General features: G+C 42.7%; 1 protein-coding gene across 1 annotated transcript in view; it reads right to left on the reverse strand.

Annotated features, from left to right (window-relative positions):
* Nucleotides 1–19,004, reverse strand: part of camk1db (calcium/calmodulin-dependent protein kinase 1Db) — a 37,461-nt gene extending 18,457 nt beyond the window's left edge. Inside the window, exons 1-3 of the mRNA XM_049574592.1 lie at nucleotides 18,271–19,004; nucleotides 1,942–2,073; nucleotides 772–846 (exon numbers count right to left, since the gene is read on the reverse strand). Coding sequence (XP_049430549.1) covers nucleotides 772–846; nucleotides 1,942–2,073; nucleotides 18,271–18,365 — 302 coding nt within the window. The 5' untranslated portion in view covers nucleotides 18,366–19,004. The remainder of the gene's footprint in view (nucleotides 1–771; nucleotides 847–1,941; nucleotides 2,074–18,270) is intronic.
* Nucleotides 19,005–21,433: the final 2,429 nt, after the last annotated feature.

The raw sequence follows: 21,433 nt of genomic DNA on the forward strand, positions 1-21,433 counted from the left end.
AATCGAACAAGTGGCCACTGTAGCTAGGACTCTGCCTATGTACACGGGGCACGCACCCTACCTACTGAGCTACTGAGCACACCAATCTGCAGGTATTTCTGATGATTTGTAAAGAGCAGCGTAGCACCAAGTTTACATCTGGCGGTCAATCATGACAGTTTGGGCTGAAAGTGTACAAGGACAGGTCGTCCCATTTAAATCCCTCACTCCTCCCCCACCCACTTTCCCCTCTGCTCATCAAGTGGCCTCCGCGCAACGTTTGCTGTTACGTAACACCAAAGGGCTGAGGGTAAGTCAATGAGGGGAAGTGTAACTACTAATAAAACACAGTTACAGTCACAATTTGGGAAACAGGTTTAAAATCTTTTGTATCATGCAGCAAGAAGTGATTTCAAATGACCTTGTGGGTTTTTCAAAGATCAACAAGGTATTTATTTTCTGAAAAACAGATGCTAAGCTTTGTGACTCAAATGTAATAATAATAATAATAATACCTGACAGGAACAAACAGGGGCTCATCCTCCACATGACCCCCATATCAATCTTCTTATCTAACCCCCGGATAAACACGCTCCTCATTTCTCCTTCATCTTTAAAGCATCACTGTGCCTCGCTCAGACATTCATCTGAGGGCAAATATGCCGCAAGGACATTACAGACGCTTATTCAAGCAAAAAAAATAAAAAGACACAACACATTATCAAAATGACGGGCCGAATGGGAGACAAAGAGCTGACCTAAACAAACAATGTGGTGGGTTGATGTACTCACAGCTGCATTATGAGGTACAGGTGGTTTGAGCTCTCATAGATGTCCTCCAGAGCCACAATGTTCTCATGCTTTATCCTGCAGAGACAGATATAGAGAAAATTCACTTTGCTTGCTGTCAGCTTCTGTTCATTTCAGCACAGGCCACTAATGAGGTGCAATTAGCCTTTTCTTTTGTTGAAATGATGCCCTGCCAAATGAAAACTGAGCTTTTTTTTTGCTTTCGGTTGCAGCACTTTGTAATTATACCATGTGTGTGTGTTTGTGCACATGTGTATGTTCACGCTTGTCAAAAATAAACCTGGCACACTGTATCCTTCACACGAGGGAGAGACCTTTTGTGTGTGACAGAGGGGGTTCTTGAAAAGGACACGAATCAATGAGTCATTAAGTGGCAATCCCCGTCAGCGGGAGCACCTGAAGAAAATCGCACAGGATGGATCAAGATGCTGGGAGTCTGTGTCCAGGCAACCACACAACAAGGTTTTAGCAGGAGAGAAAAAAAAAACCTCTGCAAAGAGATATGCAGATGACAGAGTGTGTTCGCAAGGGCAGGTGGCTGAAAAGGAAAAGGTGGGGGTGGAAGAGGAGGCGGTGGAGAAAGTCTCAAAGGACTAAACAACCTTCACAACTTCCTTTCAGAGCAAAGTCCAGAAAGAAAATGAGGTTGCAGTTAGAGGGCTGTTAGACTCACAGAGACGAGTAAAGATTATAAAGAGAAGGAGAAATAATAAAAGAGAAAGAAAAAGAGGGAGGAACTCAAAGGATAGCAACCGTAACCAGGCAACAACACCCAACAACTGGCGTGCTCACTTCGAGAGTGACTGATAACTGAGCTTCTCAGGGGAAATACCCATCAGGCCCTGGAGGAGGATGGAGTGTCACCTGGTGTCAGCGCAATCCTATCATGTCAGTGTGCAAATGTGTGTGTGTGTGTGTGTACACTGCAAAGACCCAAAATGGTGGATAGATGGGATTCGACAAGGAAGTCACTTAAGCCTGACAATGACTGTTAAATAAACTGAGCGGCACCAGCATCCCGACTCTGAGTCATTACTCAGAGACACACACACACACAAGAGCTTCCCCGAGGACGCTGCGAGGTGGTGACCCTTTCTAAAGTGGTGTTCTTCTTCTGCAAACTCCCCCGCGGCTCAGTGATGCGGTACCTACTTCCTAAGCACAGCGATTTCATTTTCGATGCTCGACTCCTTCCCCTTCAGCGCTTTTTTCGGGATGCACTTGATTGCCACCATCTTTCCCGTGGTCTTCTCCCGAGCCATCACCACCTCAGAGAACGCGCCCCTGCAACAGACAGAGACAGAGACAGAGAAACATGTTAGTCCTGCTTTATATGCCCTCGGCCAATATTGACACAGAAAACCCATCGTCAGTGAGTGGATAGAGGGCACTCAGAGGCAGACAGGCCAGAGTACACAAACAGCATATTGTGAATATTTACTGAGAACTGGCAAAGTCCCTGACTATGGCCGGCAGCCGTCTGTGTTGGCTTACGCTCGGTGCTTGTGTGCAGCCAAAAGCACGGCAAACACTTTTAAAACCTCTAAAAAACACCCATTTAGGACGGCGGATAGCGTGTCTTCCTCGGGCCATCTGTCTCCATACATGAGAGCCTTTAAAAACAAATACGGAATTAAGGGAATATTTGCTCAAGCAATCTGTATCTGTTGCTATGATACCACAGTCAGTCCACCTTAATAAATCTCACAGAGCAGGCAGCATGATTGCTTTTTTTCCCCCTCCACCTTTCTTGTTTTCATTACGCACCTTCACAGGCACCGTCAGAAGGGTTTAATGTGAAGATGTTTGAAAAAGGATCGTCTCATTTGAACTAATATGATCTAAGAAGACTGAACTAATCCTCGATCCACTGAACTCGAGGCTCTGATGAAGGCTTGTTTGAGAAATTAGAAATAAAAAACTGAGCCTGAGGCCAAAGCACTGAGATTTTCTGTTTTTTTGACGCTTCTGTCCTTCCCCAATTTATAAATTCTTAATCAACTCTTCTGCTTACAAAGACATGGAGTTTCCCTTTATTATATTCTACGCTACAGCTCTGTGGTTTTACATTTTCTTTTCGTTTTGTCCTTTTATAATTCAGCATTTTAATCTACAACAGCTGACATAAAGGTTTTCTTTCTTTGAACTCAATCTTCATTAATATTTTTTAGTGTAAATGAGTGGGCTGACATTGGATACACAATATGTGTTCGGCAAAATGGTCTCTTAATAACATTTGATTTGATTTCACTTTACTATCAGAATATTTTGTCGTCTGTCTCAGGACGCACACCGCTTCACATAACACATAAATACAAAACACAACATTTAACCAAACAACAAAATCATATTACAAAAACTATACACCGATCAATACTCCCCAATGGCAGTGCCCCCCCAGCAGAAAAAAGCAGCATGCCACACTACAAAAACTGTTTAGAAATGGCCTGTGGAGCGTGACAAAAAGCTCAAGGTGTCGACCTTGCTTCTAAATTTCCCAGGTCCTAATCTGCTCAAGAATTCTTGTGATGTGCTGGTGCCCCAGATGGGCCCGTAATCCAAGGCGGGGCCTCCTTGGATCTTACGAGGCATGGACACAGGACCTCTGGTAGTGTCCTGGGTGTCTGGCACCAGTGCCTTGGTGGCAGATAAATTTAGTCCAGTGGGTTGTGAGGTGGGTTAATGGCACATGCCACAGATGCTCATTCAGATTGGGATCTGAGGAATTTGGAGGCCAGGTTGACACTTTGAGGTCTTTGTCACATTCCTTGGGCCATTCCTGAGCCATGTTTGCAATGTGGCATGGTGCACTGCCCTGCTGGGGGGTCACTGCCATTGGGGAGTACTGTTGCCTGGGAGGGGGGTACTTGGTCTGCAACGGTGTTTGAGTGGGTGGAACATGTCAGGTGGTATCCACATGAATGCTAGAACCAAAGGTTTCCCAGCAGAACAATGCACTGGAACAAAATAATCAAAGTTATTCACTTCACTTGTCAGTGGTTTGAATGTTTTGGCTGATCGGTGTATATCACATCAGACAAAACAAAATGTGGATGCAGTGTAAACAATTTAACCACTTCCCTTTACTGTCAGTGTCTGGGTACACTGAGGCTACTTAGGAGGGCTCTGAGTCTGATGTTTGTCTTGTGCGCTGTGTTGTTTTTTAAAATAGTTTTTTGTGTAGCAAATGGGGGGAATTTCACTGGGATCATCACATCACAGTCATGTGGTTGGAGCATATGCATTAAAGGTGGCGTCTTTACACATGCAGTTCAGTCTGAAGAAAAGTACTAGCTTGAAATGTCACAACAGCACACGTGGATGTGGTAATAAATTGCACTTAAGGGAGCTGCAGTGTGCGGACCTTTCTTCATGTTGTTTATTACTTAGGGGACTTCAACATCAGGGACGCAGCAGAGTTTTAACAGAAACTAAAAGGTCTGATCATATAAGTCATGTTTTATCTTCTCTTCACAGGCTCCCAATAAAACAGAGACAACAAAGGATTGATTTTAAAATACTTTGTGTAAGATGCAGATCTGTAGGTATGAAGGAAGCTGCCCGAACTAAATATTTATGCTGTATATGGTCGATTTTCTCCCAATATTCTACGCTTAGTTCACATCACAGTCTTGGGATAAAGATCGGCTTCTCCACACTGTTTGTTTCAGCCCAGTAGTTGTCGTTGTTGGAGCGTTTGCTAGAAGCATTTCTTTGCAATGGCTTTATCTAGCTGCCAAATGTATTTAAGGAAATATTTACACTGTGCCATGAATGTGTCTGTGGTGTTGCCAAGGGTATAATGCAACAAAAGAGCAATCAACTTCTAATCCATCATTATCTCTTCAGTAATCTCTTGCCAAAATGAAAAAGGACAAACCCAGAGAATATGAAAATGGCAGCCATCTGCCTCGTGCATTTGTTTCCTCACTTTCTGACAGAGTGTTTAATTGCTGGAATAAGTCTCTCGTTGGATCATCGTCAGTTATACAACACAGAGGAAACACACCTCACATGATCCACCACCTTACAAAAAACAAGACGGCAAACATCAAGAGGTCCATTATGTTCTCAAAGTGTAATCAGTTCCTCCCAGCGGGTTCTAAACTCAGCGCCGCTCGCCACACTAAGTCCCACCGAGGCCATCAAATCCACGCTAATCCCTCACTCCACCATCACACAGCAGGGGGGGAGGGTCAGTCAGAGGCACGACATATAAGCAGACTGTGCACAAACACTACCTGGTCACAAAGCTTGGCCCCAGGTGTGGTGAGGTGGAATACACTCAAACAAACAGAGCTGAGAGGGCTTAGAGCGCGCGCCCTTCTGACTTTGACCTCATTGTGACACATGATGTGGGACAATATGTAAATTCAAGGGCTTGTGTAAGGGAGGGAGTCGATGCAGTACTTGCTGCCACTATCTTCCTACCACAGCTGTTGCCGTGAGGACAATGAACATCATTTCTATTCAGTGCATGCCACCGATTTCCCCAGCTGTGTGGACATTAGGAGAAAATTCCTCCACCAGCACGCTGAGCCCGTCAAATGACTCTCTTGCACGTTTTTCTTTTCAGTGCACGCATTCTGCTTTCTGCAGCCGGAGATACACAATGATGAAAACCACAGGAAACCTGTGAGCTAACTGAGAGGGTGGTTAGAGCACGTAGCACCATTTCGGTCCCCCCTGCTCACCGCCTTGACAAGCAGCAACATCACTTCCTGTGAGTGACAATATGACAGGATCCAAAGCCTGTGACTTCCCTCGCTCTGTCGATGCATGAAGCATGACAAACTGTGCTGCGAGCATTCAATCTATTAATGCCTTATTCACAGGAAAGAGAAAGGTGTGATGTCTGTTGGAGACATATGGTGATGCTACCGACTGCCCACATGCTCTCTCTGCACATACATACACACAGAGACAGTGACACAGCCACAACAATCACACGTAACTCCAGAGCTGAAACAACTAGTCGATCAAAAGGCAATTCTTTTGATAACTGATTCGTCTTTTCAGTGTTTTTCAAGCAGAAATATAAAACATGCTGATAACGGCTCTTCAAATGTGAGAATTTGGTGTTTGGTCATATATGATAGTTAATAAAATATCTTTAGGATCTGGACTGTTTGCTGAACTAATAAAGCAACATGAGGATGCCAATTTCATCCAGTTTTCTCTGCTGTATAATATTTCATAGACTAAACTAGGGCTTCACAACATATCCCTTTCAGTCGTCATTGCCATGTCAACTTGGCAATAGAAACACAGTGTATGATATTGCACTCTGGGATATTTTGAGTCACTTGAGAGAGAGTAGCAGTAGAAAACTGCACTATAAACTTTAACTATTATTCTTTTTTTATTGGGGCCTTTGTGCTCGTTTTTGCCACTGACAGGCTCAGATTGTTAATATATGAAAGTCTTACAACATCACAAGAAAGACCCTACAGAGAAATGAAACATTTTTCCTCACCTTACGCTTGTTCCAGTCTATTTTGTGTCCAAGTCTCGCTGACAAGAAGTCCTGTTATATAATATCTCATGGGACGTAACTTGTTGAGGGAAATAAATGGTGTAAATGTGTGTGAGAGTTTGAGAGAGTAGTGCTGGTAATAGTTTATGTTGGAGTACAGAAAGCATATCTCAGTCTCATCTAAAAGATTTTCAGTGTCACAGCTGAATATTTAGCTGATTTGTCAGCGAGACTTTCTGTGTGTTCCAATCCCCATTCTACCATACTATATAGTGTGCCAGAAGAAGATTTAGTGTGTCCCAATACATACTATGTCAAATGCAGTATGCCAAAAATACCAGGATGTTCTACTACATCTGGTCCGATTATGCAGTATGCAAGCCAGGATGCTTTTCTTACCCACAATCCTCTGCACAGGGGACGATAACTCACACTGACTGAGCCCAAACACCTGACAGCTTGACAACTTATTGACAGCTGATTGACAGTTATCAGAAGTCGCAATGACGGCTGATGGCCAGTCAAATAGTAACAATAGGAATATCAATTAAGTGAACAAAATAATCATAAATATCACAAACAACAAAAGGACGTAACTATAAAAATAACAATGAAAGAGAACTGCAGATGTAATTTCACTGTCACAAATATAATATGTTCAAATCTACAATCTGTGTAGTTATAACTTTAAAGTTAAACTACATACACTGCAAAGTAACAACAGCAGAGCTATCCAGGTTGATCTTGTATCTGTATCCGTAAGTGGCATTTGTTTAATCTCTTAGGTAATGGAGAAAGTAGTGTGTCCCGATTGTAGTAGTACAGTACAGTACAGTACGTACTTTTTAAGGGCAGCTGTACCTACTAAAAGTAAAAAGAAAAATTATGTGATTCAAAACGCACCCCTGGACACCAAACAGACAACAACAGCGAAAGGTAAAGAAAAACATTTCTCTGTAGGCTGCTTTCTGTAATGTTGTAAGACACTCATATTAACCGATCTGAGTTGGTCAGTGGCAAAAACAAGCACGTTTAATGGGCGTAAATTGACGAGGCACACCTGCCCCGAGTGGTTACACTGTAGGCTGCAGCACACTCTCTCAATACTGGATCGCTGCACTCACAACTGTCTTAGACACCAAAACCTGGGAAAATAGGGTCCAGGTTGAAAAATACAGGAGTACCTCTCCAAGTATTTATCATGATATTCAACTACTTTATTGCATATTGCATATATTCCTCTTATTGTGCAGCCCTAGACTGAACAGTAACTCAAGAAAATGATCAGTAGATTTATTGATAACAGCTCCAGCAAGTGTTATTCATCTTTGGATTAATCCCAAATGTGATGTGATGGTGAGCGTTAAATGATGAGTGAAAGCTCCGCCTAAACTGGACCCTTTATTGAAACTAATCTCAATCTATTACGCAAGATAAATACAAGTGTATGGCTGCAAAAATGTTTCTGACCCAGTGTCACACAGACTGCACAATCAAGTCAGCACACTGACTCACTCGGTTGAATAACAAAATATTTGAATTTTAAGTTCTTAGAGCCACAGAGCTCCCTCTTCACGGCTCTTGGATGACGGTATGAGCTCTGTGTGTGTGTGTGTGTGTGTGTGTGTGTGTATGTGCAGTCACACAACACCACCACACTGTGTGCAGGACAGCCAAGCCAAAGCGGCTGACTAATGTGAAATGTGAATGTGGGCTGTGCTCTGTGTGAAACCCGCGCCTGATGCTGCAGATGCAAAGTGAAGCAGTGCATCAAATAATCATCCAGAAAACTTTTTAAAGCCGCGACCTCAGCCGGTCATCCTTTGGCAATTATGAAAATGAAGGGTCACCGATGATGGGAGACGTTTTTTTGATGGAGAGAGTGGGGGTGGGGGTCCAGACGATTAAGTCTGGTTTATTCACATTAACTGTATTGCGGCGCTGCTGAGTAATCACACTGAACCATCTTGTGTAAGATGCATTACAGCGGCCTGTTACACAACATATGGGACGGAAGTCAGACCTAATAATCCAGGTGGAGTGATCACTGGTGTGACCTACTGCGGTCAAAGTCACTTTTCATCACTGCAACTACAGCTTCAAACAGAAACATAACAAAGGGTGTTATCTATGCTTAAAAATACACAAGTAAAATTAATGTCTACAGTTTTTAAAGGAATTATAATCCAGGGAAAATGTCATTATTTTTCCTTAACATAATTACATGCATATAAAAATAATCTGTCATGTATAGTAAACATAATTGTACACATTTTATCTAACATCTCTAAAATTTGGAGATGAAAGTTTTGCTGGCAGCAGACACCTTTTACAGTTACACAATATACTTATTATTTTTTAACAGACTTCACACCACCATCTGCTCAGCTGCGATATGCTACGCTGTCTACACAGAGTTTTGTAAACTGTATAGTGTCAGCCAGACAGACGAGGTGAAAATGACACCATTTCTGCAACATGCATCATTATTCTCGCCATAATCTGGAACATACCTGCACCTGGATCAGCTCTCTATGTTTGCTGTAAAGACTCTGTATAGGGGGCTGTGGTGGAAGATGTATTTAGACCCTTACATTAGGGAAAAGTCCTGATATAATAATGTTAAAATAATCCATTATAGCAACTGATACTGGACTTTTGAGTAAGAGTTTAAAACAACTGGATAGAAACATGTATCAGTCAATTTGAGTGGTGCAGGGATCAAAAAGCCAATGGGATTTTTACATTGGGTTTTGGATTATTGTGGAAAATAATATCTGTGGCAAACAAACATCTATAATACTTAGCATGTTTTGTTCAGCAAGATAATCTTCACAAGTTAACACCACATTTATGATTTATTTAAGTATAAATGCAATCACCAGAGGTAAAAAGCTAACATTAGGCTATAAAGCAACAACACCACGGCCGCACGACTTCAACGTCGACACCACAATGAGGCTGTAAAGCCATGTTCTGTATGATAACGTTTTGTGGTCTCATTTAGCCACTTGTTAGCAACCATATTTTTTAAGACAGTGGTTCCCCACAGGCTCCAGATTTCTCCTTCGTCATTAGGTCAAGGTCCACACAGTTTAATACATTCAGCGTTCTTGCGTTTGGCCATGTCATCAAACTAGTTTGCCATCTTTGTCAAGTATCTGTCTGTTATTCACTCACTCTACAGCAGGAAACAGCACTTCACAATAAAAACTAAGTGCCGGAAATTCACTTTTATTCAAGTTTTACAAACTTGATATGTTTCAGAGTCACTTGTGGTCCATGCAGAATTGACCGTGACCCACTTTTGGACCGTGACCCACCAGCTGGGAACCACTGTTTAAAGACACATAAAAGCTTCAAAATTCACGAGTGAGGTATTCACTGACTGTCTCTAAAGCTTGTGTTAATCACAGACCTTATTTCAGGCATCTAACAAAAAAGCTGACTTTGAGACGAGGGAACTGGGAGTTCAAAAGCACTCATTCATTTCCAGATATTAGGACTCATTTGTGCACCACTCTATAGATAAACATTTTTGATAGGAACTTATCATTTCGATGATTAAAGATCTACAGTTGAAAAATAAAGCTGGTATATTAAGCCTGGCCAATTTATAATGCAATGATTATAATTTCAAATATATTATAGATCTATACATTATTACAAGTAAAGGTCCTGCATTCATTGGCCCCTTCTCTACTTCCAGCGCCCTTGCTTGGACCACAGCTGTACAGCTGTTACGTTTCATGAGCCCAGAGCATAAAGTGGGTTGGCCAATGGCTCCTTCCCTACCTCCTACACCACTACTTCCAGACCCCTTGCTTCGACGATGGCCATCTACAAACTCTGACTTTGGTCTCAACTACACGGCTGTAAAGTTTTGCGACACATAGACAGACACATAAACACCTGGCAAAATACTAAAAATGGCTTATGTGTTAAAAGATTTAAAACGTAGCAGTTAGTGGCTAACTCAAAGAGGAAGACCAGCTGCATAAAATGTCCACAAATTAGGAAATCAATGACATTCAGGAGCTCCTTACTTTCCGAGTAGAGGACCAGATCAGCCGCCATGTAACAGAGTCTCTGTCGTAAATCGACTTTTTATCCAGTTTTTAAGCCCTCATGGTTGTTTTTATCTAAGTCCTCTTAATGAACAAAAGGTTGAAGTCATTGGACACTTGGATTTTAAGTCAACAGAGTGGCGCCCTGACGCTGCCATACACCTGTGAGAGAAACCGCACCAGCACAAACCTACCGCCGCCTTATCTTCGCAGCAGGCCCAGTTTTTGGGCCAATATCGGTAGGTTCCAGCAACAAGAAGCTGCCAGCTGTAATTGGATTGTCTCACCCAATCATTTATCTATCCACCATCTCTGTTGAGTTTTGTCTTTCAGGCATCTGTGATTTCCACATCCAAAGTGATCAGTATGTGAAAAAAGCTACAGACTAATGGGGTAAAAAAATACCAGCTGTCACGATGTTGTGGCTTGTAAAAAGCACAAGATGCATAAAATGGTGCCACTCAAGTTAAGTACGAATGCCTCAAAACTGTACCTCAGTTACTTTCCATCACTGCACAGGAGAAATGTCCTTAGTTAAGTTGTGGTTTTTGTCTCTGCTTCTTGTTGCAACACTAGCCAACACTGGTTTTCAGTCATTCCAGGTAGTAAACAGCATTGATCTGATGCTGCAGAGTTAAATCAATTCCAATAATTCAACAAGAATGAAATCCAGAAACTCTCACAGTCCCAACACCTGAAGCTGGAAACCATTACCTACCAACACAACTCTGTACCCGAGGCTACTTTCCAGGAATGTTGATCAAACAGAGAAAGATGGTCGGTTCACAAGGCAATGAGAGCTGATAACATTCACAAACAACTAAAAAGCAAGAATATCTATCGCTCGAGGGAAATGTTTGGCAGATATCTGTCGGGAGCCACAGATCTGCCTGTCGGAGAGAAGCTGAATTATTTTAATAAGGGGTGATTATCATGTCCTGTGCTTTGATACAGGGCAGTCTGATACACTTCAGCTCCCTGAGTGCAGAGGATGGTACACTGTGGCTTTGTTGGTATTCAATGTGGTCAGAGGGACATGAATACAAATGGAAACTCGGAGGCACAGAACATACTACGCATATCTGACTCTCCATCATTGTGGTCAATGACAAAGTACCTCCGCCCACAGTGAATGTAGCTGGAGGACAGTGGTGGTGGTAGGTAGTGTCTTCTTCAGAAGGAGCAACCAAGGACTTACATCATCCTAGTTGCCTAGCTGCCATTTTCACTGAATCAAGGACCCAATGAGTCTCTGCACAAGCTGTGTTTTCAGAAAATGATCAATGCACAGAGGCAGTCACTTTAACACATCTCGGACGGATTTGTCAGGGTCAGTTTAATACCCAATGTAGAGGCCTGTTTATTTATCTATATCAAACTCAGAACTGCTTTTTCTCTTTGTTGGCAAAAAGAATCATAAAAATTAGGCTTCAGGGGGAAATCAGCGACATGAATGAATCAGCTCAGCTCTGAGTGATCTGCAGAGGGAGATCACAGAGGACAACTTTAATCTGCGAAAGTGGGATTCTGCAAAAACATGACAAAGAACTTAAACTGAAATCATCATTTTTGGACTGCTTTTTATCCATGACATTTAAATAAATGAAGTGTGCGTTTCTCAAGTGATTTAAATGATTAAAATCCCCCTCCAGATAAGTTTTAACGGTGCTTTATGTGAAATTCAGAGTGTATGAGTTGTCTTGACATGTTTCTCAGAATGTAGGTGGCTAAATCAGTGGCAAGCAACTGTGCTAACTCCATAAACAGCGCTAAACAACAGCAACAGTGCAGATGGAGCCTACAGTGTTAACCAGGGGCGAGCTGGAGGCTGGGTGCTATGCTTCAGCAACAATGCTGCACCCATTTCTGCAGTAACCGCTGTATGAAGCAGTGCAAAGTGGCGGTGATGAGCTAGCCAGTGAGATACACACGCACCAATATGCATGCACAGCTGGACCAGCTTACCCTTGGCTCAGATAACAAGATACACACACAGATAGCATGACTTCATTCTCTGCTTAGTACGCCATTATTTCACTACATCTTTACATGGCATATGGTGGTTTGCTATTATATTAATGCTCAAAATGTCACATACAGACCCTTTAAAGAATATAAAAAGATAACACAAGATAATATTTTGTTAAACGTGGTTTTACCTATGTTAAAGGTAAAAAAGAAACCCTGAAAGTGGCTGGAAGTAGATCTACTCTTTCTCCCTCATTGAGAAATTCTGGGTCTTCCCCCATGCCCCACCCACCAGTGCTGATTGCATTCACTTTCTGCTTTCTCCAGCACTGGCACAGAGCTAAAACAAAGTGTGGAGACAGGCCTGGCTATGGGAGACTAGTGAAAGAGCAGTGGCCATCAAGACGGCTAACAGTAGCATGAGAGGAAATATCAGAGAGATTCAGCCGTACATGTCAGACCCAGACTCAGATGAGAAGACTGTTGTTCACCAAAATCAGCAACTATCAGACGTATCAGAACCTAAGTGCAGTTAGCATCTTTTATCTGTTTTTGTTGTTTGGTGGAGGCTAACTGGCAGTGGCTGACAGTGTGTTAGTGAGTGTAAAACATACAATGTCTGCTACAGTGGGGTGTTTGGTAGACATCCAACATCCAAATATGTGAAAACATCTCTCTAGTGACAAACTTTCCACAAATTCAAGTCAATATAGTCAAGGTCAGACATTTTAGGGGACATAAACAGAGGAAAAACACATTTTGGAGTAGAGGGGATCTTTAGGTGTGTTGCAGTACCCAACACGTACTGGATTTATTTTGGGTTGATGACATGCTGATATCTGAGAGTTGCTATATAATGATATATCCGTCAATTTTCTTTTCACTGAATCAATATTTCTATATTAACAACAGATCACAAAATGTAAGGGGTCACTCATAGTGAGGAATCCACAGCTCTACGGAGCCTTTGAGCATCTTTCAACTCACTGTTCAGCTGTCTGGCCCACAACTTAAATTTTGTGGTTGACTCTCACAGCTCTCATAGCTTTGCTCTACGCTACCTGCCTCGCATCAGACAACGTAACCAGCTAGCTGGTGAATATAGTGGAGCATTTAGCTGCCAAAGGGTCAGATATTTCCATCAGGAGTCTGTGGAGACCAAAAACAGAGCTAAAAGAGAGTAAATACTGGACTTAGATTCAACATGTGGACGTAAACATGACTCCAAATTAATGATAATGTTGCTCTGTAAATACTAGATGTTGAAAAAATCAACTTAATAAGTGATAATATGTCTATCTTGTGTTTGCAGCTTGTTTCTGTACCCAACATATATACTGCCAAAACATTTTACTGTAAAAAACAAATTTGTTACAATATAATCGAGACACTGTTTCTGAATTATAGCAAACGTATATTTTCGTTTATCTGCTGTAGATACAGATAGCAATGTACTGATGATAGGCTTATATTGGCAGATCTATCAGCCACTTCAATAATCAGTGGGGCTGAACCGATCCAAAACAGTGTATCTGTACAGGCACATTTTTAGGCAGATCGAGTATTGGCCATTATGTGACCATTTCTTTGTCAATGTTTCCGCTGTCTGTTACATTTTCAAGCCCGACAGACACTGATGTTTTTAATGCCACAGTAATCCTCATGTTACCTTACATAAAAATGATGCTCATAGGAGCAACGTGCAGTGAAGTACACAAATTGGATCGGATTTATCTCCTCATTGATTAGCCAGCTTTAGTATATTGGCAAAAACGTAACTCAGACAAACATCCCCTCTTTGAGTAGCAACCAGATTCGTCCTGCACATTTCCAACACCACCCCCTTACTGGGATCTCTGAGAGTACTTGTGGTCAGGTTACTTAATTTGCTCTCACAGAGCAGCTTAAGGCTCTGAAATTAGCCACAAGGCAAAGTGGTGCTGAGGCAGGAAGACTGGCTTCAGTGGCAAAGATCTCATTAGCTCACAAAACCGACTGCAAAGAAACACGGGAAAGAAGTGTCGGCCAAAGCTCTACCGACATCGCCGCAGGCTTCCTGCTCCCCAAACTCCTATCAATATCTAATCAGTCATAACGCTCACACACACACAGATGGTCCGGCCTCCAGCTGCTGCTGAAATCAAATCTCTGTGTAGCAGTAGTGGAAAATGTGTCCTGAGCTTGAGTACAAAATGGCAAAAATACTGTTACCAGGAAAATTACCTGCATTAAAAATTTAGCTGTAAAATTCCCCTCTGCAATATTGATCTTGCAAATAGCTGCCAGATAAATGTAGTGAAGTACGACATCATCCTCTCTGTATTAGAATGGAAGAATAAAGTCACATAATAGAAATACCCAAGTAAATTGAGTAAATGTACTTTTGCTGCTGGTGTGTAAAGACTAATGAATAAGGACACTGCAGAGGGATGATCCCTCTGGGACGCTGATGGGGAAACCTGACTAGTAGGCCAGAGTTGAAAGGTGGAGCAGCAGGAGGAGGATAATCTGTGTGTCTTCCTCTGGCCGACACTCCTTCCTTGTCCATTTTTAATCCCCAAGCAAAGCTGCAGGGCCTCTCTGCCTCAGGTGGCCTGTCGAAACACTACTGTGCTGCAACGAGATGCTTCCTGATTAGAACACACAGGACCCAGTAAATGGGACTTTCCTAAAGTCAATCAGGACGAGTACAGGCTGTACGATATGTAACATAAGGGCCGAACAGTTTGTGGGCGAGGGATGTGTGTTCCTCCAACCTGGCCATTGTGTGGACAGTAAATCACGATGATTCACTCCTGTTTTTCAGAGGCGCTTCACACATAGATGAAAGCCTTGGGGAAATCAGAACAGCCTCCAGGTAGGAATGTCTGACTGTTTAGTACAACAGATGAAGTGTCGAGTGCGCTTTATGAATCACCGATCTGTATGAGAATTTTGTGATGCTGCTCCTCAGGAAAAACAGGTCCGCGGTCATGCCAGGCAGCGCAGAATGAGGAGATGATGGTGAAGAAGGCACAGATTATTACACAAGATGAGGTTGCATGTATTACATCAGCAAACCACAGTGTGTCTCTTTTATCATGGGTGTAGATTTCAGGGGGGGACAGGGGACACGTCCCCCTCAATATTTAGAACATGTGCATTTGTCTACCCCAGTAAAAACATGAAAGTAGTGGACGACTTTTATTTTGACATTTAAGATATTTAGACTAGGGTCGGGCATGAGTTCTCGAGCACTCGTTTGGACGTCAGTATTTGTTCCAACATAAAGTAATCACAGGGCAACCTCCCACATTTGAACATGACTTTTAGATATTTTTTTTACTATTTAAAACAGGTGAAATCTTATTTAATTGTCGAGCTGCGTGCAGTGTATTGCTTTGCTCAGCACCTCCTTGCAGCTGTGTTGCTTCTCTCGTACCCCTTTTCCACCAAATTAGCTCTGGTTGTTGAACCTGCTCTGTTCAGGATTCTTTGGACCTTGGTGCCATTGAGTAAACCAACCCATGTATCAACCAGTTTTGAGCAGAACCATTGTGTCACCAACAGAGCACGTTGCACAATCAATAACTGAAGTAAAACGATAGCAGCAAAATGGCGGATTTAATTAGTTACCTGCGATCTTTTGTCCTGTTATAACCAATACTCGTTTTTACCCAAAAAAACATGCATGGAACAATTAGTCATAAGACTGCACGCTCTTTTCATCCCTGACCCTGACAATTTCTCACTTGCCTTCTCCACTCTTTCCATTCTGTAGAATATGACACGTCCACTGATGTCGTCACGGTTCGCACTTAAGGTCGAGTAAAACTTATTTTTTGGTTGCAGCTAAGAACTTCTCGCCTTCCAAACAAACTTATATTTGGCCGAAATGCTATGAATGGTTCAAAATTAGGTCTCGTAACCAAAACAAAATGGTTCCATGTTGGTGGTAAAGGTGTATCCGTGTTTATCATGGGACTACTGCTACGGGAGCATGACCTCTGCACCAGGGAACACACACACAAGGTGACAGGGCTAACTACTAGCATCACACAACCAGGCTAACATTAACATACCTAACAGTAACAGGACAGAGTTGAGCTCTTTCAGTGTTGGTATGACTTTGTTGGGAACATTAGACGGCCTGCTGTCTGATGTTCGCTGCTGCTGCTGTGTTAGCTGATGCTAACCCGAGTGAGACATGCACCGCTGCAGCTACATTCCGTTTGAAGTCTTCACAGCACGCTCACTAAAAACCACACGCACACCAGTACAAGATAAACCTTTAATGCTATTTCTAGTGACTACATATGAGGCCAAATGTAGCAATGATGTCATTCTTCTTTTAAGTTTTGAGATTATAATAATGCCAACATTAACCACCTCTCTTATAAGCTAACGATTCATAGCTAACTAAACACTAAGCATTTTCTCCAGGGCTTCAGCCTCCAGACCAAGAAGCAAAGGAGGCTGATGGTGGACCGATGGTGGGCGAGGCATGTAGCTTCACCAGCTGCAGCTATACCTACTCAAACTCGACAGACATTGAATTGACCTCGAGGAGAGCGGCTCAGGAGATGTCCCTTCAGCACTGCGTCTAACCTATGTAATGGCAGCAACATGTTAACTGTCAATTTATAGGCTAAATAAAGCCGTCTGCTCGATAAATACATTTCAAACTGCACTTGTTTTTCATTGTTCACCAATTTACATTCCTATTCGAACACTATTTTTTGTTTTTTTGGGAGTACTTGACTACTCTATACTCGAATATGGAAGTTCCTTAAAATGCCCATACCTATTTAAACCATGAATGAATCAGAAAACACACACACTGGTGCATAAAACTTCCCCAGCATGCAGGAAATTAAGTGTTTGACGCTCAAAATTTTCTGGCGGCAGAACCCCAAACCCCCATATGTGCCTTCGCCCTTGTGTTTTATCATCTGTGAATGACTAAGCTTCCCAGTTTAGCTCCAAACATGATAACAAGGGGCCATTTTTAAAGAAAAAAAAACATATCTCCCCAGGGAGACTCCTTCCTCAACACGGCCCTTCCCCGAATCTCCAACAATACAAACACCACCTCATTAAATTCCTCCCACCCAGGGGAGGACGGACATGTCCTCAGGGGCCAAAGACCAGCAGGAGAAATGAGAAATACACAGTGTGGTAGCACAAAGATTGACTGCCTGAGACCTTTAGCAGTTTGGGGGGGGTCATCCATTCAGGGGAACACTTCCTCTGTGTCTGCAGCATAACTTATTCAACATGAAGTCAAGCAGCACTAACAGCGGCCCAAAATAAACTCTGGAATTTAGTCTGCTCTGTGATCCAAGGGCAAGAGAATAACTTCAACCCAAAGTGGTCTCTCATGATGAGTGTTTTTAACTGTGCAAACAAGCCAGTAAATCCAGACATCATGTTCCTCGGCTGCTCCTCTGTTTGAAGAGGAGAGATTGAGCACAGGAACATAAAGTCATCACAGATGGTCCCCCTTAATTTGGGAACTGGTTTCATCACTTGCAAATAGGCCCTGCTGTCTTTGTCATACTTGTATCATGTTGGACAAAACGAGCCCCAAAAATAAATGGCTGCCTGCTCTTGTGTAGCTTCAGCCCTGATCTGATCTGTGAGGAGAATAAAAACACGCTGCAGGGTTTTTTTTTTCTGAATGAACTGTGACATAACGAGGGGCATCACGCGTGTCTGACTTCACACATTATTGTGTCTCATGAAGCATTATTTCCACCTCCCTGCACAATTATCTGAAGGCTGGATTTAATGTCTATGTCTAAGTTGCAAAGGCCCTTTATATGTGTGTGTGTGTTTGTGTGTGTGTGTGTGTGTTGAGCGCATATTCAACAGCTGTCAGTCTGCTCCTCATTTCCGTTAAATCGCCAACAATGTGTCATTGTAGTCTGACGCTAATCTACACAACTGGACACAAAGTTTCTGCAAGGCTGCGTTATCTCTGTTACTCACGTGCCAAGGACTTCCTTGAAGTCAAATATCTTCTTGATATCATCGACATGCTTTTTCCAAGATCCATCGCTGGACTCGCCGTTTTCTTTCGCCATTTCGCACCAGGGGTGGGGAGAGGAGAAGAAGAAGAAACTGGAGGATCACCACCACCACCAGCACCACTGTCGTCTCACCCAGACACAGAAAGAAAAAAGAAAAAGAAAAGTAGTGCACTTCTGTATTTCGCCGAGGGCTTCCTGGCTCTTTGTCAGACTGTCTTGCTTCCTCAGTGCATGCATGCAGCCAGGCAAGCCCAAGGAGGGAGGTATGTCCTACCCCGAGAGGTTATTTGACTAATCTGTTTGACGTAGCGGATCCCGAGTCTGAGCTTCCCCACTGTTCAGATCACTGTGACGGGGAAACACAAGGCTGTCCCCCTTCCTCCTCCTCCTCCTCCTCCTCTTCGTCTTCTTCTTCCCCGGGAGGGATTCAGTCAGTGTCAAAGCGGCGATGCGGTGAGCTCAGGTCGGGCTGCTGGCAGGAGGATGACACTTGGCAGTCGCATCCGAGCCGCTGTGTGCCATCGAGTCACACCGACCGCCCTGTGGTTGTTATAGCAATAGGAGGAGTGGGAGGTTGCTGCTCCCGCCTGTCTATCTGACAGCGTGCACAATCAACGGTTTAAGTGTTCGCATTGCACCAAATCACCGGCCCGGTGGAAACTCTGTCGGACTCATCAGAGTTTCAGCTGAAAACACACTGAAAGCTAGTGTCATGTTTGTGTCGCACAGATGCTTTCATTTTCATATGAGTTGGGATGTGAAGGCAGGGGCGCAGCTAGGAGCCATGGGGGCCCATTCACACAAGATGACCCCTGGCCACCTTCAGCCCCGCTTCCACCAAACAGTACGGTATGCTACAGTTCAGTTCTGTACGCTTTTTTCCGTTTCCACTGTGAAAAGTTGTGGATGGTACCAATGGAAGTGTTCCATACTGTCGCCATTTTTGGTCCCCCCTCTGTTGGGGTACCTAGCCAATACACATCACCACAAGTTTACCGTTTTTTTGTCCTTCAGCAACACACATGGTTGGATTTAGGCAACAAAAACATGTGGTTAGGTTCAGGAATAAAGAACAGGTTGGCTTTATAATCTTAAAGGAGGCGAACATAGCTCTCTCAGGTGAAAGCTGGTGTTTGTTGGACCCATCCACCACCTCTCCCAACAGACTTTCGCTGCCTTAACTTTCGTCCTTGTCCCCCCATGTTTCCCCTGACACCATCGGACGCCGTTGAACTATAACGGCAACCAGCTGGGTATCATGCTGACATTGAAGGACACCCTTTCTCATTGGTTACTGATGCTGCAAGTCAGTGCCCAAGTGCCAGATTTCAATGACTTCGGAGTGACACCAGGCTCACCTAGCACACAGATCTGGTACTAAAAGGTGGAGCTGTGAACACTGCAGTCTGTTGATTGGTCAATAGAGGACGGTCACTCTGATCAGGGCTGAGTTGTGGCTGGTTTTGAGGCTCATGTAACCACTGTTCATACTGTGGAGAGTTTTATTAGTAAACTATAAAATGAAATTATGTTTTGCTGCCTCTTGCAGCAGCTGCAATCGTTGAAAAAAATAACTTCATTCACTGGGCCAACTGCTTTTTAAGGTCGAAGGTTAACTTGTAATGTTACTCAATATAAGAGCTAACAACGTGAATCCATCAGCACATCTTAAATATCAATGTGACAACTTTGACCATTACTTTAGTTTTTATATGACATACACTTGTAGTAATAAGTGGATCTTCAAGCATTTCAAAATATAAATTAATTTCAACCAGATTATGTGGATGACAGTCTAATCCTCACTCAGAGAAAAAAAAAGCATTGCAGAGTGTCGTTCTTGTGGGCTACGGCAACACTAAACCCCTGAGCTTGCCTGAGAAGGACTAAATACACAAACCTGCTATTTCTAAATATCCCATGGAGAGAGAGTCTCACTGCAGCCTGTTTTATTTTGTTATGAAAATGTCGGCGTATAGCCTTGTTCTGTGGACGATAAACGAGGTGCAGACTGATAAAGGAGGAAATACAGTGAGTGCTGGACGGAGCAGTGAGTGACAACAACCCTGCCCACATTTAAGAGTACTGTTTGCAATGGAAACTCTAGGGTCTAGGTACCATGTGTGAAGGGTTACTTTTGGTTTCAAAGGTACCATACTGAAAGCGTTCGGTGGAAACGGGGCCATGTTACCGGGGATAGATAGATAGATAGATAGATAGATAGATAGATAGATAGATAGATAGATGAAATTTGTCATTGGCTCCTCTCAAAAATCAAAGGTACAGACACGGACACGTAACACAATGCACCAATAAGTAGTAAAAGAGAGCACATCTTATAATAGTAGTGTCCTTGATACAGTCATTCTTTGTTCATTGCCTGTATGGCACAGGGAATAAAGGACCTCTTATATACCTTCTGACTGTTCTATGGAACTTAAATCGACAGGAGCAGCTCAAACTGAGTATAATGGATGTGAGGCATCTGCAATTACATGTTTGGCAAGTCACAGAAACAACTCAGCAATATGTTTGACAGTGCTGTATGCAGGAAGCCCAATCACCTTCCCTGCATTGTTGACAGTCTTGGAGAGCTTGTTTTCATCTGAGCGACGCCTCACATGCAGCCTGTCACTCACATGGTCCTAATGAAATGTAAACGGGTGAGTTGTAAAAAAAGACATCCTCGTACAGTTGTCATGAATGTTGAAGTTAGCTATAGAGACCCAAACTGTTTTTTTGTACCAGGCTGTAAACATGTTTATTTCTGCTGTAAAGTTGGACATTTTAACATGGAGGTCTGTGGGGACTGACTCGCTTTTGAAGCCAGCCTCAAGTGACCATTCAAAGAACTGTAGTTTTTGGCACTTGCCACATTGGCTTCATTTTTCAGCCTCAGAGGTTGCCGCACTGCAGCAGACGAGCATGCCATTCTGTTTTGACAATGTTTTACTATATCTTTTACTATATTTTTTACCATGTTTTTTTCTATATTTTAATTACATTTATACTATACTTTTTTCTGTATTTTTTGTTTTTTTCTATATTTTTACTTTATTTTTCTATATTTTTACTATACTTTTATATTTTTTCTATATTTTTACTGTATTTTCTGTTTTTCC

The sequence above is a fragment of the Epinephelus fuscoguttatus genome, linkage group LG4 (assembly GCF_011397635.1).
Source record: "Epinephelus fuscoguttatus linkage group LG4, E.fuscoguttatus.final_Chr_v1".
Classification (NCBI taxonomy): domain Eukaryota; kingdom Metazoa; phylum Chordata; class Actinopteri; order Perciformes; family Serranidae; genus Epinephelus; species Epinephelus fuscoguttatus.